The sequence below is a fragment of the Chrysemys picta genome, chromosome 1, assembly GCF_011386835.1.
Source record: "Chrysemys picta bellii isolate R12L10 chromosome 1, ASM1138683v2, whole genome shotgun sequence".
In the NCBI taxonomy this organism is placed as follows: Eukaryota; Metazoa; Chordata; order Testudines; family Emydidae; genus Chrysemys; species Chrysemys picta.
In genome coordinates this window covers 83,394,154-83,408,974 of record NC_088791.1, presented here as the reverse complement: position 1 = coordinate 83,408,974, position 14,821 = coordinate 83,394,154, and the positions used below count along the sequence as shown (strand labels likewise).

At 46.2% G+C, this 14,821-nt stretch overlaps 1 protein-coding gene across 1 annotated transcript in view; it reads left to right on the top strand.

Moving 5' to 3' along the window:
• Window positions 1-14,821, top strand: part of NDUFA12 (NADH:ubiquinone oxidoreductase subunit A12) — a 39,726-nt gene that overhangs the window by 6,863 nt on the left and 18,042 nt on the right. The window contains exons 2-3 of the mRNA XM_005306486.5: window positions 8,318-8,403; window positions 13,319-13,406. Coding sequence (XP_005306543.1) covers window positions 8,318-8,403; window positions 13,319-13,406 — 174 coding nt within the window. The remainder of the gene's footprint in view (window positions 1-8,317; window positions 8,404-13,318; window positions 13,407-14,821) is intronic.

Below are 14,821 nucleotides of genomic sequence, written 5' to 3'. Positions count from 1 at the left end.
ACCTTTTGCATGAAGCATATCCCAGTTACTTTATAGTCACACTCTAGAGAGCTGGTTGTGAAGGGTCTATTCAGGGTAAAGGGCCATTGGGGAAACAATAGGCCTTAGGAGAAGCTTATCCCCCACCTGGTGAGCCTCCCTGCTGACAGCCTATGAGTCATGGCTGCTATAACTCAGCAGGGCATGCTTGGGAATGAGACCAAACCACATGACATTGAACTCCATTTTGGTACCTGTATTTTTCCACAAACCGGGCTGGGAACTGAGTTTGGAACAAAGGGTTCCTGCCATATTGAAAAGCTATATAAGGCAGGGAGTGACGACATCTCTTGGCCTCACTCCCCACACAAGAGAACTCCTGGAAACACCTGAGGAACAAAGACTGAACTAGGGTAAGTGCTGGTCCTAGGCTAAAGGGATTTCTAGCCTGTGTATGGAAACTTGGTGGACTGCTTGTATCATCAGTGAGGGTGAGAAATTGCTAATTCAAATCCTATCTAGTTTGTATAAGACTTAGTTTGTGGTTTTTATTTAATTTCCTAGGTAACCTGCTTTGATCTGTTTACTGTCACTTATAATCACTTAAAATCTATATTTCTGTAGTTAATAAACTTGTTTTATGTTTTATCTAAACCAGTGTGCCTTTAAGTAAAGTGTCTGGGGAAAATCTCAGCTCTGTGTGCAAAGGCTTTTGCATATCTTTCCTACATCAAGGGGAAGGCAAACTTTATTGAGTTTACGTTGTACAGCTCCCCGTGCAATGCAAGAGGGTATAATTTTGGGTTTATACTCCAATGGGGGGGAAGGGGCAAGCCTGGGGAGCTGGGAAATTGGCTGTCTGTCTTTGAGTGGCTTAGGTAAAGCACTCAGGTACCTCAGTTGGGTGTAGGGCACCATCTGCTGTTGGGTGATACAGCCAGCCTCTCCAGGCCGTTATCCCCAACAAAGCAGTTTGAGGAGGGGCAGCCCAGCTGGGTGGTTAGAGGGGCACAGCAGTTACCACGGCTCCCAGACTACATCCAGGGCATCACATATTATTCCCAGCTTCTGTTGCAGGTTGCTATGCCTCCCCTGCACCTCCTCCCTTCAAGGGATAGCTATGGAAAGATGAGAGGACAGCAGCCCAGATTTGGGAAAAATGGCAAATAATAAGGGGCCTCATGGACTACCATTTATCTCTTTCTAATCCAATCTCTATTTTCTAAGGCCAAAAGGTTCCTCAGTGGATACCAGTCAAAACTTTAACCTGATATCACTGCCAAAGGTAAATGTCTCTTTTTCCCAGTGGTCAGGGACTTGACATTTCTAAATGGGGGAAATTTTCACCTGGAAGAGTGGCCTCCTCACTATTACAGGCCTTTCTCAGGCAGCAAAGTCCAGGCAGGCATCATCTCACCCCCCTCCGTTGGGCATAAAAACTCTCAGGTGGCATCAGGTCAACAAAAACAAAATAGATGTGAACTGTCATCCAACACCCTAAGTGTTCACAAGCAATGCTAACGTAGGTGGATAATATGGTCCCTCTCAAACTAAAAATTGCATGGTCTAAGGGCTTCTCCTTGGAGTGGGGGTCTTGGATTCAAATCTTTCATGCACTTATAGGAGATTTGGTCCTTGGGATCCAGACGCTAAGACAAATCAGTTCCTAGTTACCGTAGCGCTACAATGGAAATTTTTTTGGAAAAGTGAAACTATTTAGAGTCATCAGAAAAGTTGACTTACAATCCTGGCTCCTGCCAGACACTATAGAAAGGAATACAGCTTACATGGCAAGCAGAAGCTGTCCATGAAGTACAACAGGAGAAAATGCCTCTTTGTAGGTGATAGCTAGTGTCATGGTTACAGGGCTAGCTTCACTCCTGACCCCTCTCTGGTCTCTGAGTGCCCCCCTCAGGTCTTAGGCTTTGTCCCTTCACCTCAGGGGGCAGAATCCCATGTTTCTCCCACTCTTGAACAGAATCTTGGGCTCCTGCACCCTGATCTATCATATTTATCCTGCAGGTCCAGCGGAGCTCAGACACCTGTAGTTCTTCTCTTCAGGAGAGCCTGTGATTTGTGGAGTAGTGATCCAAAACATCCCTCTTAAAATAAAGTATTTTTTAATCTTGATGGGAACAAAGCAAAGCATAGCATGACAGAGAGTTGATTTTAAAAAGGTTTACGCACATATCTTACCTAGAGTCTTGTCATCTCTTGGCAGAGATCCCAGGTGCTTCTCAGACACCTCAAACTCTGGAGTCTGGGTTCATTTTAGGCCCTCAAGGACTGAGGCAGGGAGAGCTATCTTTTAATCCAGCCAAAAGTCTTTGTTCTCAATTTTCTCTGGGCTTGGATATGCTGCCCAAAACCAGTTTGGTGAGCTCTACAGGCAGTGGTCAAGCCAAAGCAAAAGGTCCTCGCATTGTTTCTCAAGAGTTTTATAGCAGCTCCTCAAGTGTTTGAGGGATGTGTTACCTCAAGTTATTGTCCTGCCTTTGTGTTTTTTTTCCTTCAAAAGACCAGTTGATTGGGTTCAAGGTAGGTATACAGTAAATATCTCAATAACCAGATCAAGGAACAATATTCCTAATTATTGCAGGCAACTCTAAATAGTCACAATTAGAACATGTGTAGGGTCAGTAGTTGCCCTTGATTTCCTCAGAGCTATTTGCAGGTCTCCCAGCTAGCCCTCATTGGAACTTAACACCCAAATGGTGCCAGGCTCTCTCCATTTGGGAGCAAAAGAGCAACCTACAGCTTTGATCAAATTAGGTCACTGAACCTTGCCCAGGGGTGGGTACCCTATGGAGCTGTGCAAGAATTGAACAAACAGCTTTGTCCCGTTTCCAGTGTCATTAGCCCATAAAAGGCCACAATATAAATTAAATCCTTCATCATCCGTTTCAAGTTAGAGCATTCCAACTTGCTCCCCATCCTATTTCTACCTTCAGAGATTTGGGGACAAGCAGAGTAGGGCTTTGTCTGAGTTCCTGAGGAGGCTTGTTTTCAAAGCATTCCCATTTTACCATCCGTGGATAATTCTTACGTTTCGCAGATGGATGGCAGCCTTTTTCTTTTCTCAAATTCGATCATTACCATTTGATCTTACATGTGCTCCCAAAGTCCCTATCTAGTATTATTGTACCAATCATACTGGAAAACTGAAGCAAACACAGGGCTACTGTTCCTGGAGTATCTTGGATTCCAGACAAACACAGGCACATGGTGCCTGGAAAGTCAATCATAAGGTTGGATTAAGAATGAATACCATCAAACACAAGGTCTTGTCTTAGAATAACATTAATAGAAGGTAGCCAAAATGAAAACAAGTGGTGTCACAAATAAAAATCCAATTCTTATTGTAGCCTTTTAGGAATTCTGATCTCATACACAGGTATGCTTCAGTGATCCAGAGTTTGAGATACCTGTCCAGTAATTCAAGGTACCCCCTCCACTTTACACCATCTCATCTGTTGGCAGAGGTCTAGTTGCAGTTGTATAGTCTCCACTTCCACAACTGATGAATGCACAGAATAAGTTTTTGTTTTTTTGCGGGGGCAGGTGGGGGAGACAGGCTTTTCCCAGTTCAGTTAAGGGGGTCAGTACCAGAAAGAGGGAGCACATTATAGAATCATAGAATATCAGGGTTGGAAGGGACCTCAGGAGGTCACCTAGTCCAACCCCCTGCTCAATGCTCAAACCACTGAGCTATCCCTCCCCCACTAGAATACAATGATTCATTGAGGTTTCAAAGCACTGCTTCTGCCATGGATACCAGACCTGTTCTGGTCATGATAGACATTGTCTGATAGGGTTTTCATAACTGTGATCAGCTTTACCTTAGAGAGGAAAATTGGGCAGAGCAAAATTTCCTATCTCTGTGCAATGCCCACCAGGGGGTGATGAATTCCAAGACTTACGTGGCAGAAGTCAGATTAGCAGAGCGATTGCTCGACCCAGAAATATCTTACCATCATAAGTCAACTTGGGTTGGTGATCTCTCTCATCTCTGGAAACCAGTAAAGAACATGCCTAGTGGCTTCTCTGTGTCAGGACATAGGATATGGGGTGGTGAATGGCAGCTCTCAAGACAAGAAAAAAATATGAGGGGAAAGCAGAAATTGTGTTGATGCCTTTCTGGCTCTGGTCTCTGGTCTGATTAACCTGCCATTGGATCTTTGGATGTCTCTGAGTCACAGAGGAGGTCTGCTATTGCAAGATTAGTCCTCCGTCCAGGACCACACAGGTTTGAAATGTATACTTGGAGGAAGTGATTATTGTTCTTACATAACCTAAAAGAGAAGTCAACAAATAACTTATTCTACTAGCTGATGCAAAGTCCATAGTTAATTACCATATATAACTAGTGAAATAATAGTTTTGATTCCCCTGGGAGGGGTTTATTGTGGGTATATAAGAATACCCAAACAGGTCAAATCTCTGTAATATAATGTTCTCAGCATGTTAAAGAAAAATAAGTTTTTGTACAAATCCCAGCATTGTATACTTCCTTAAGTCATCAACCATATTAAAACCCCACAAAGTCATAGAGCATGACTTTAGAACCTCATTCTTCTTCTTGAAGCACTACCCAGAAAGAACCTCTGCATGAGGTGGTGGTACACTTCCTATCCATTAGAGCAGGCCTTCTAAAGGCTACTATCTCCAGTCAGACATTTTTTTTTTTTTTTAATTTGAAGTTGGGAGCTTTTTCTGATGAAACCCAATATTGTATTTTTAATTCAGTTAGTAATTACACCTTAGTAACTAGAAGATAAATATATTTATATATAATTTTGGATATCCACATTTAAAGATGCCTTCCTACCCTTGGAGACACATTGCGATTAAAAATACTATTGGAATTGATCTATGGACCCTAGCATAAAGAATAGGAAACTTTATCCGTGCTTACCTTAAAATCTCCTTTCTTTGAGTAATAAGATCCACAGATCAAACCAACTTGGAGGCAAATGGATCATCAGAACAGAGATGGAAATTGACATCCAAAGACTTGGTTTGTCGACAGGTGGAATTTACCATCCACTGAAGTAGAAGAAATTTTTTTCTCCCTCAAAGTATATTTAACACAAATATTTAATTGGGGAAAGTAGATTTTAATTATTCTGATTGTGAAAATTATCTCAACTGGAGGAAATTTCAGGGGCAGGGCATTCCCTTGTGCTAATAACTGACAGGTCTGCTTCTGCCACCAAGCTGCAATCAAGCTGAAGAACTGATTGTAACAGATTTGTGGATATTATTATTCAAGAAAGGAATCTTTCAGACAAGCACAGACAAATTTTCCTATTTTGTATGTGTATTAAAAGAAGCTATTTTTTTTCATCCTAATCATGGGCTCTTCATTGGAAGCATAACCTTAAATTTAAAATACTAATTGATAGAGGCAGGCATTTAAATAGGTATTTTAGTCTGGTAAATTTGGTTCAGTTTTCTTGTAAAGCTTTCTGGAGAATATAGAAGGTGGCGTACTTTGAACAGACATAGGAAACATTTAATTGCATAAAACTAATACTGAGTTTAGCAAACAACCCCCAACTGTTGGCCATTGTTTCAACGTAGACCATGTGCTATAGAAAAATCAATTTGCCAGTTAGGGTCCTATTTCTGACATTCTTACAGCATTCCCCAACTCTTTGAGAACAAAGTTTCGTATAAATCAAAACATTGCATATATATAAATAGATACTCTAAAAATCTTAAAATGAAAACTAGGTGCCTTGAAATGTCACAAGATTAAATTGAAACTCTAATAGTGGATCTCCCCAACGGCAACTCCTGGCGGTCCTAGTAATGAATTGTATTAAACCTTTGGGATCCCTTTTTCACTGACTGCCATACATTTTCTCACTTCCTGGACAATACAGACTTCCAAGTATGTCAGATAGCAACTATTGTCATCTTGAAAAGGGCAAGAAACTTTTAGACAGAAAAATGAAATTGTCCCTTTAACCTGGGTTTAAAGTATTTAAGGACCCAATTCTGCCCTCACAGAGTTGCTGCTTCAGTTGAAGAGACGGCTGAATAGGCATGCAGCAATTACAACAAAAGTTAGTAATTGTAGTCTAGACTAATCTCAGATGTAATTCCACATAAATCAATTAATTCTTATGTATATGGAAAAAAAATTTCAGTGAACCAGTTCTGAAGATTTTCTTGTGTTAAAGGTGTGAAGTTTTTCAACAAAGTTATGGAAAAGCTGATAGTCACCATGTTTTCACATGTTCTGGAACCATACTGTAAATATGAAGATGGGACAATACCTAATAAGTAAACCATTTAACAGCAATTTGGGGTACCTAATTCTGACAATCATTGTCCGCAACAGTGCATTTTCCTACTGTGAATGGGTCCATAGGGGCTGAGGTTATTTTCAAGGCAGCACAATGGGACAGAGATGGGACTAGAGTTTAGGAGATTTTGGCTCCCAATTCTATGCTTGGTCCACTAGAACTCACTGTTTCTATGATGGAACACATCAAGTTATAGTTTGATGCTAGTCATTCTTAACATGATACAACATTATCTCTGTTTTAACACATAACCAAATAAACAATTAAAAGTAGATGCACTTTCCTAAAACTAGGTCATATCATTTAATATAGAATATAAATCACTTTATCTTCACTTGGAAGCCAACTACTTGCCATTGAAGTTTGTATCAATACCTTTAACTTTTTCCCCATCATTTTGCATTTCATTGCATTTTATCATGTAATTAAAGACTATATCATAGACCTACAGCACAGACTTCTGCTACTTGAGGTACCAGACTAGCTGATAACAGTAGTCGGGTTGTCTTCCTCTATGTGGGGGAAGACAGTAGGGCGAGTTGAAGCAGACATTGTTCCAGTGGATTTCACAGCTATTTGCTGACAGCAAAAGAATTTTTAATCTTGGGTTCTATTCCACATTCTGAGGGGAGTAGTCCCTAGTGGTTACAGGCATATTTGGCCACCCTCCACCTCCCCCGCACACCGACACTTCTGCTTCTGGTCTCTCCAACCTGTGTTGTCTTGGTACCTCCTTCACACTTGCCACCCCTCCACGGACCTGGTTCTAGTTTCCTCTGTATTCCAGTCAGGCTGTTGCCTCCTCTTTGCTGCCTAGGTACCAGCACCGGGAGCAGTGAGCACACTGGAGAGAATCGCCCTGTTCTCAGTTTCTGTGCCTGTCACCATAGTGGCTCCTGGCTGCAGGAAGCATTTACATAGAAAGTTCTGCTCAGCCTTTGGCTGGAGCATACTCCAAACAAATGGAATCTTCGTAGAATTTAGCTGCCAAAGTCTAGCAAGTCTCTACTGAACATGTGTGAATTTAAGATTTTTCAGAGGCTTACAACTTAACCAAAATTGGGTGGATATTCACTACTATGACAGAAGGCATATCCCTGCCATATTTCAAGTCCCTGCTCCAAAGCATAGAGCTTCTCGATTAAACATTTGAGATTTTTTTTTGAAATTGGGGAAAATCCTATTTTTCTATAATTCTTCTGAGAAATGCCGGAGCTGTTTTTGCTGAATTTTTCCAAAAAATTCTGTAAGGCAGACTCCCTGCTTGGACAACATCAGTCCATATGGTTAGTTTGGCAGAGTTTTAAGCCACTGAGAACCAGGTCTTATAATAGAAAGTGTCAGGTAGCCATAACTGTAAGTGATTGTAGTAAAGAGGAAATAATCATTTGAAGGCATGTCCCAAACTATTTAACTCATGTTTGTGATTTTGATCTGAACAGTATACAAGCCCTGCATTCACTTAAGTATTACTATGCTGGTAAAATGTACTGTACTTGATGAGATTTGAAACCGTCTTGGCCAGTTGTGGCTATTAAAGATCACATGGTATTTTTCATAAGACATCGGAAATGAACCCTGGTGTCTTTGCTATATTCAAACTCTGCTACAATCCTTACAGCTTCAGGTATATACAGTATTTTTCATGTCCTCCTAAAATGTTGTGTAGTATTGCTCTTTGCTGTGTAACAGTGGCATTGTGTCAGAGTTGGCGGCACTCTAATGAATGGTAAAGTAATTCGTGCATTCTAATGGGGATGGTAAGGTCCTGCAAAACCTTACTTATGACTCTTCCTGTGGAAGTCAGTGGGATTATTCCTATGATTAAACTACAGGCCAGATCCTGCAAACCATCAGTCTGAGTTGCTGATGTGCTTTGGGATCATTCCATTTTAAAGGTACTTCACTGTATAAATGGGTGTTCTAAATTCACCTAATTGTAAATTATTTTTACTGTATTCTAATAAAAGACAATGTTATTTGTAATTCCTTCCAACTGAAATGACTGTCTTGGGAATTCACAGGGTCAACGATTTGAAGGTCGGTGCTCTAGTAGGTGTTGACAAATATGGAAACAAATACTATGAAGACAAAAAGAATTATTTTTTTGGTATGTATACTAAACTGAATATCCTTCATATGGTTTATCTAAATTCTGCTTGTGAAATGGAAATGAAATACATTGCATGGTTTCCTTATGCATGATTTGCATGTATTTTGGAGACCACTCCCCTAATTCAAACACTTTGCAAGAAGTTGAAGCTGGCATCAAAATTGGCAGATTTAAGCTAATTGGGATACCTTAACTGTGAGTTTCCATTGTTTTAAAGTGATTGGGTTTCTTATTTAATTTTAACTGTGACCATCATGTCTTTTTAATGGTGTTTTCCCACTAACTACAGCATTCCCTTAAGAATTTTTATCCTTAAGATACTGATATATACACTCTCAACTTTGACTTCTCATTAACTTTTTTTTTTTAATTTGGGAATATTTTTATTTTAAAATAGTCATAATTTGGGATTGTGGAAAGGAGTAGTTTAGGGAGGCATTCTCCTTTCCTCTTCATTTCTCTGAGATCTGCAGAAAGAGACCCAGGTGCCTGTGTACCTCCTAGGCTTCCCTTCTTAGGAGGAATTTTATCTTTTGGGAACCTCTTGGAGAGGCATAGGAGTTAGGGCTCTGCTTAGATAAGGTACATCAGTACCCTGGTGAGTCTTAGGAGGTTTGTGGGAGGAAGGGTAAAAATCCACCTCTTGTAAGCATCAGTCTCCTAAACAGAGGGTTTCGGATAGGCTGACCAGATAGCAAGTGTGAAAAATTGGGATGGGGGTGGGGGGTAATAGATGCCTATGTAAGAAAAAGCCCCAAATATCGGGACTGTCCCTATAAAATCACCCTTGTTTCAGATAGCTCTCTGGCCTCAGAAAACCCACAAGAAGGGGGGCAAATGCCCTGTCATCTTCCCCACAGTTCCAGCCCATTGCTATGTACCAAGCAGTAGCTAGCTTAGTCTCATGATGGTTGGGTTCCCTTTTTGTGTACAGGAGTGTGTAGGTTTGTCTACAGTAGAGTTCTTGAATTGGTGCCAGTTAGCTTGTTAGCTAATGTGTTTGTAAAGTGTCCTGACATTTACAAACACTTGTTCCAAGTGCAAATGCAGGTGGTTTACCCTGGGTGATTGACAATCAATTAATGTGAGTTAAAAACTCTAGTGTAGACAATTAGCAACCCCTCGTTTGCCAGCAAAGAGTTGCCATTAGCTAGGGGTTGCCGATAAGTGGATGGCCAGCTTGTGGGGCTGCAGCCAGGGGTGTGCCTTCACTGGCTGCAGCCCTGCAAACTTGCCTGCATGAAGGCAGTAGCAGGGCGTAGTGCTGCAGCCCAGATGCTGGGGCTTTCTACAGGGAGTGGAGGCACCGGGATCTCACAGAGCTGCACAATACTGCTCCCTGTGCTCTGCGGAGTTTGGGGCTCAGCACATCCCAGCGCTTCCTTCCTTGGGTGCAGCCGAGTGAGCACAGGGAGAGTTACCATGCGGCTCCAACATCTGGTCTGCAGCCCCTCTCCCCATTACTGTCCTCCCCACAGCCTCCCCTCCCAGCACGCAGCGCACTACCTCCTGTGCGGTCCCCGTGCACAGATAGGCTTCTGGGGCTGTAGGCCCAGAAGGAAGCATTGGAATGGGCTGAGCACCAAGCATAGGGTTACCATACGTCCGGATTTTCCCGGACATGTCCGGCTTTTGGGGGCTCAAATCCCCGTCCGGGGGGAAATCCCCAAAAGCCGAGCATGTCCGGGAAAATCGGGAGGCTCGGCCGGGGCCTCTTTGTCCGGGGCCGGGGGCATGGTGCAGGGGGCCGGGCTGGGCGCGGGGCCGGGAGCCGGGGGGCGCGGGGCCGGTCCGGGCCCACGGAGCCGGGTCGGGGAGCCGGGCCGGGCCCGCGGAGCCGGGGTCGGGGTGTGCGCCGGGCCCGCGGGGCTGGGAGCCGGGGGATGCGCCGGGTCGGGGAGCCGGGGTCGGGGAGCCGGGGCGTGCGCCGGGGTCGGGGAGCCGGGGTCGGGGAGCCGGGGAGTGCGCCGGGGTCGGGGAGCCGGGGAGGGGGTCGGGGAGCCGGGGAGGGGGCCGGGGTCGGGGAGCCGGGGGGTGCGCCGGGGTCGGGGAGCCGGGGGGTGCGCCGGGGTCGGGGAGCCGGGCTGGGAGCCGGGGAGGGAGCTGGGGCGTGCGCCGGGGTCGGGGAGCCGGGGCGTGCGCCGGGGTCGGGGAGCCGGGGTCGGGGAGCCGGGGTCGGGGAGCCGGGGGCTGTGCGCCGGGGTCGGGGAGGGAGCCGGGGTCGGGGAGCCGGGGCCGGGAGCCGGGGTCGGGGAGCCGGGGCCGGAAGCCGGGGAGTGCGCCGGGGTCGGGGAGCCGGGCTGGGAGCCGGGGTCGGGGAGCCGGGGGGTGCGCCGGGGTCGGGGGGCTGGGAGCCGGGGGGTGGTCGGTCGGGGCCGGCACCCCAGGGCCCGAGCTGACCCAGGCTGGAGCCGTGGGGGGACCAGCCTGGGCCGCGCCTCCTCCCCCCCCCCCCTTACCTGCTTCAGGCTTCCCGCGAATTAAATGTTCGCGGGAAGCAGGGGAGGGGGCGGAGACTTTGGGAGGGGGCGGAGTTGGGGCGGGGGGGCGTGGGCGGGGGGCGGGGCCGGGCCCCCGGGGAGTGTCCTCCATTTGGAGGCACAAAATATGGTAACCCTAACCAAGCACAGGCAGGTTTGTAGCACTTCCTTCCCTGGCAGCTGCAAAACCTTTCTGTGGCAGGTGCTTAGCTCGTCCTAACCAGTGCTGGTGCTAGGCATAAGCAGACTAAGCAATTGCTTAGGGCCCCAAGCAGCTCAGGGGACCTGCATTCACTTTTTTAGTATGTGTTGGTGGGGCCAAAAATATTCCTGCTTTAGGGCCCCCAGTGGGCTAGCCCCGCCTCTGGTCCTAGTTAGGATTACCATAGGCTCTGGGAGGGGGGTTGGGTGGGGGGAGGAGGTCTGGGGTGCAGGTCCTGGGCTGGAGATTAGGGTGCAGGAGGGGTGCAGGGTGCAGGTTCTGGGATAGAGTTTGGGTTCTGGGTGCAGGCTCCGGGCTGGGGCAGGGGGTGGGTGTGCAGGGGGGGGTGAGGGGTGCAGGCTCTGGGATGGAGTTTAGGGGTGGGAGGCGGGTGCAAAGGGAGGGGTGCAGGCTTTGGGAGGGAGTTTGAGGGCAGGAGGGGTGTGTGGGGAGGGAGTTTGGGGATAGGAGGGGGTGCAGGGGTGAGGGTCTGAGGATGAGGGGTTCATGATGCAGGAGGAGGCTCAGGGATGGAGCAGAGGATTAGGGTGCAGGGGGATGAGGGTTGGGTCTGAGGATGAGGGGTTTGGGGAATTGGAGAGGCTCAGGGCTAGGGTGGAAGGGCAGGGTAAGGGCAGCCTGCCTTGCCATTAGTGGATGGGGGGCACTAGGACCCTGGGGCAGCAGACAGAAGTTGCTGCCTGGAAGGCCTAGGAATGTGCTACTCCAGCAGCACAAGCAGGCACGGGAGATGGGCGCGCTGCTTTCTTCCGGGCGAGGGGGGGGGGAGGGGATGGAGGCCGGGGCCCGCTCCAGGCAGGGCCGTGGGAGAGACCCAGCTCCAAATACCGCTCCCCCACCCTCAGACATACCCCCACCCCATCCAACCCTCCCCCTGCTCCCTGACTGCCCCCCGGGACTCACCTTACCATGCAGTGCAGAAGTAAGGGTGGCAATACTGACGCCGTTAAAATAACTTGTGACTCCTCTGCAACTCCTTTTTGGGTCAGGACCCCCAATTTGAGAAATGCTGGTCTCACCTGTGAAATCTATGTAGTATAGGGTAAAAGCACACACACAACCAGATTTCACGGTCCCTAACGCATTTTTCATGTCCGTGAATTTGGTAGGGCCCTAGCTATTAGTCATTCACTTGTAAGAGCTCCAGATTCACCTATTTAAAAATAAATTGGAAATAAATACAATATCAGTGGAAATAACCCTTATGTGCAGAAAATCCAGAAAAATCAAAGGTTAATATGGTTGTTTAAAAATATACATCTATATTAATCCCAGAACGTGCGTTCGTAATGGTAAATAATATTTATTACTAAAAATAAGCAAATAATAAACAGAAATGACGCTCACGCTGAAACAATAGGCAGTTAGCAGCTGTATGTAGGTTGCTCTCTGGCAGAAGCTACAAGCTCTGTGTGTCTGAATGTCCAGACTCACTGTGACCTTTGGTTTCTGGCTCTGGTCTAAAGGGGACATGTTTATGGCAGCTTCCACTCCACCATAACTTTGCTCAAGTGTATGCGCTGAAGGTCTTGGCAAGATGGTTGCAGTGATCTGAGAGAGACATAAAGGCCCTGGAGCAGCTACCAAGATTTCCAAGCAGCTCTGTTTAGGGATGGCCTGCTTGCCTCATGTGAGAGTGGCCCTAGAAAAGGTGAGGCAAATGAGCACTGCCTCATTGTTTACATCCTGGCTCAGCTGTTTTTATAAACAAAATTGCCAGAATATTTGGACTTTGAGCCCTAGACTTGACTTTGATTTGAATTCTGATTTGAGGAAAATGGCTGTGTTGAGTAATGAGCTTGCATGTTTCAGAATTGATATTACAGCTCTTCCGGAAACTTGGCTCTCACACACAGGCTTTGTAAGGGAGAAGGACTATGCTATTTCCTGGCATGGCAAACCTAAAGGAGTAAGGAGAGAGTATGGTGTAGGTTTTGCTATCAGAAATGAACTTATGTTATCGTGTGAAGGTCAGATTGCAGCATCCATATGTATCATGACACTTCACGTTAATCTAGATCTCATCCGTGCATACACCATGCTCTGTAAAGAGAGATGGTGCCACTGAGCAAAAATAAAATATTGCCTCTGGTGAATTGGGGTTATGTCTGTACAACATGCTATTGAACTTTTAACTATAATTATCTTTCATTTTTTATTTTGGGAATAATTATTTTTAGCTAATACAGTGTTGTTTGTCAAATTTAAGGTCGACATAGATGGGTTCAGTATACTACTGAAATGAATGGCAAAAATACATTCTGGGAAATGGATGGAAGCATGGTGCCACCGGAATGGTAAATCAACTAGTCTAATAATATTCATTTTGTATGTGTTGTATGATTGCATATTGCAAATTCTTCTACATAAATTCTTAGTTACAAAGCAGATGGAGGTAAACCTAACCTCAAGGCAGCATAGTTTTCCTGGACTCTGCCTTTCTGTATAGGGTGAAAGTCCTTCTGGCCAGATTTTTATTTTTAGTTAAAAAACTTCTTAGTTTATGGTTTGAGAGCACAAAGGGAGTGGCACCACTGAGTTCCCAGGTGAATGTTTCTTTAGAAAAAGGGTCTCCATTCATGAACCCAGCCACGTCCCCAGTCTTCTCAGCCCTCCAGAACTATGGATCCCCAAACATGCAAGGTTATGGCGCTTACAAGAACCAGGAGTATCATGGGGCACATGTGATTACAACTGAAATAACTAGTGCAGTGGTGGCCAACCTGAGCCTGAGAAGGAGCCCGAATTTAGCAATGTACATTGCCAAAGAGCCACAGTAATACGTCAGCAGCCTCCCCATCAGCACTCCCCCTTCCCCCCCCCCCCCCCCGAGCCTCCCACTCACCAGCAGCCCCGCTAATCCGCACCTCCTAATGAGCTGTTTCATGGCATGCAGGAGGCTCGGGGGCGGGAGGAGCAAGGGCATGGCAGGGGAGGGGGTGGGAAGGGGTGGAGTGGGGGCAGGGCCTGTGGCAGAGCCAGGGGTTGAGCAGTGAGCTCTCCCCAGCACACTGGAAAGTTGGTGCCTGTAGCTCCAGCCCCGGAGTCGGTGCCCATACAAGGAGCTGCATATTAACTTCTGAAGAGCCACAGGTTGGCCACTCCTGAACTAGTGATAACTGAAGTGACATAGAACAGTTGATACTACTACTGGGTGTACTGAGACTTGGGTTAAGGCCCCAGTCCTCAAGCTGGTCCATACAGTCAGACCCCTATGCACATGTTAAGGCCCCAGTCCTGCAGGTTGCTCCATAAGGCAGACCCCTGTGCCCACACAGAACTCCACTGAATTCCAGGGGGGTCTGCTTAGATAAAGGAGTCTGCCAATGTGGGAGAGCTTAGAGGTTAGGGCCCAACTTGTTAAATGCCTTCTGGGACATGTAGGACCTTCTGAAAGTCAGAGTGGGCAAGAATGGCTCTCTTTTACTCTGGGACAACACAATATGGACCCTATTACTGATTGGGGCCTATAGGCAAATAACTTAAGCTTTAAACTTAATCTCCCCACTCTCCAGGCTTCCATCTTCTTTCATCCCCTATTCAGTCAAAAGCTGAGGAGAATTTATGTATGCATGGAGAGTCCAAACTGATTTTTAAAAAGTTGTGCATATGCTAGTGCTTGAGTCCTTAAAAATTTTTTAAAAAGTGTCTGAACTCAGGGCAGTGGAAGGCCTCAAAAGGGCATTGGGGGAGTTGGGAGTAAGATTGGGGC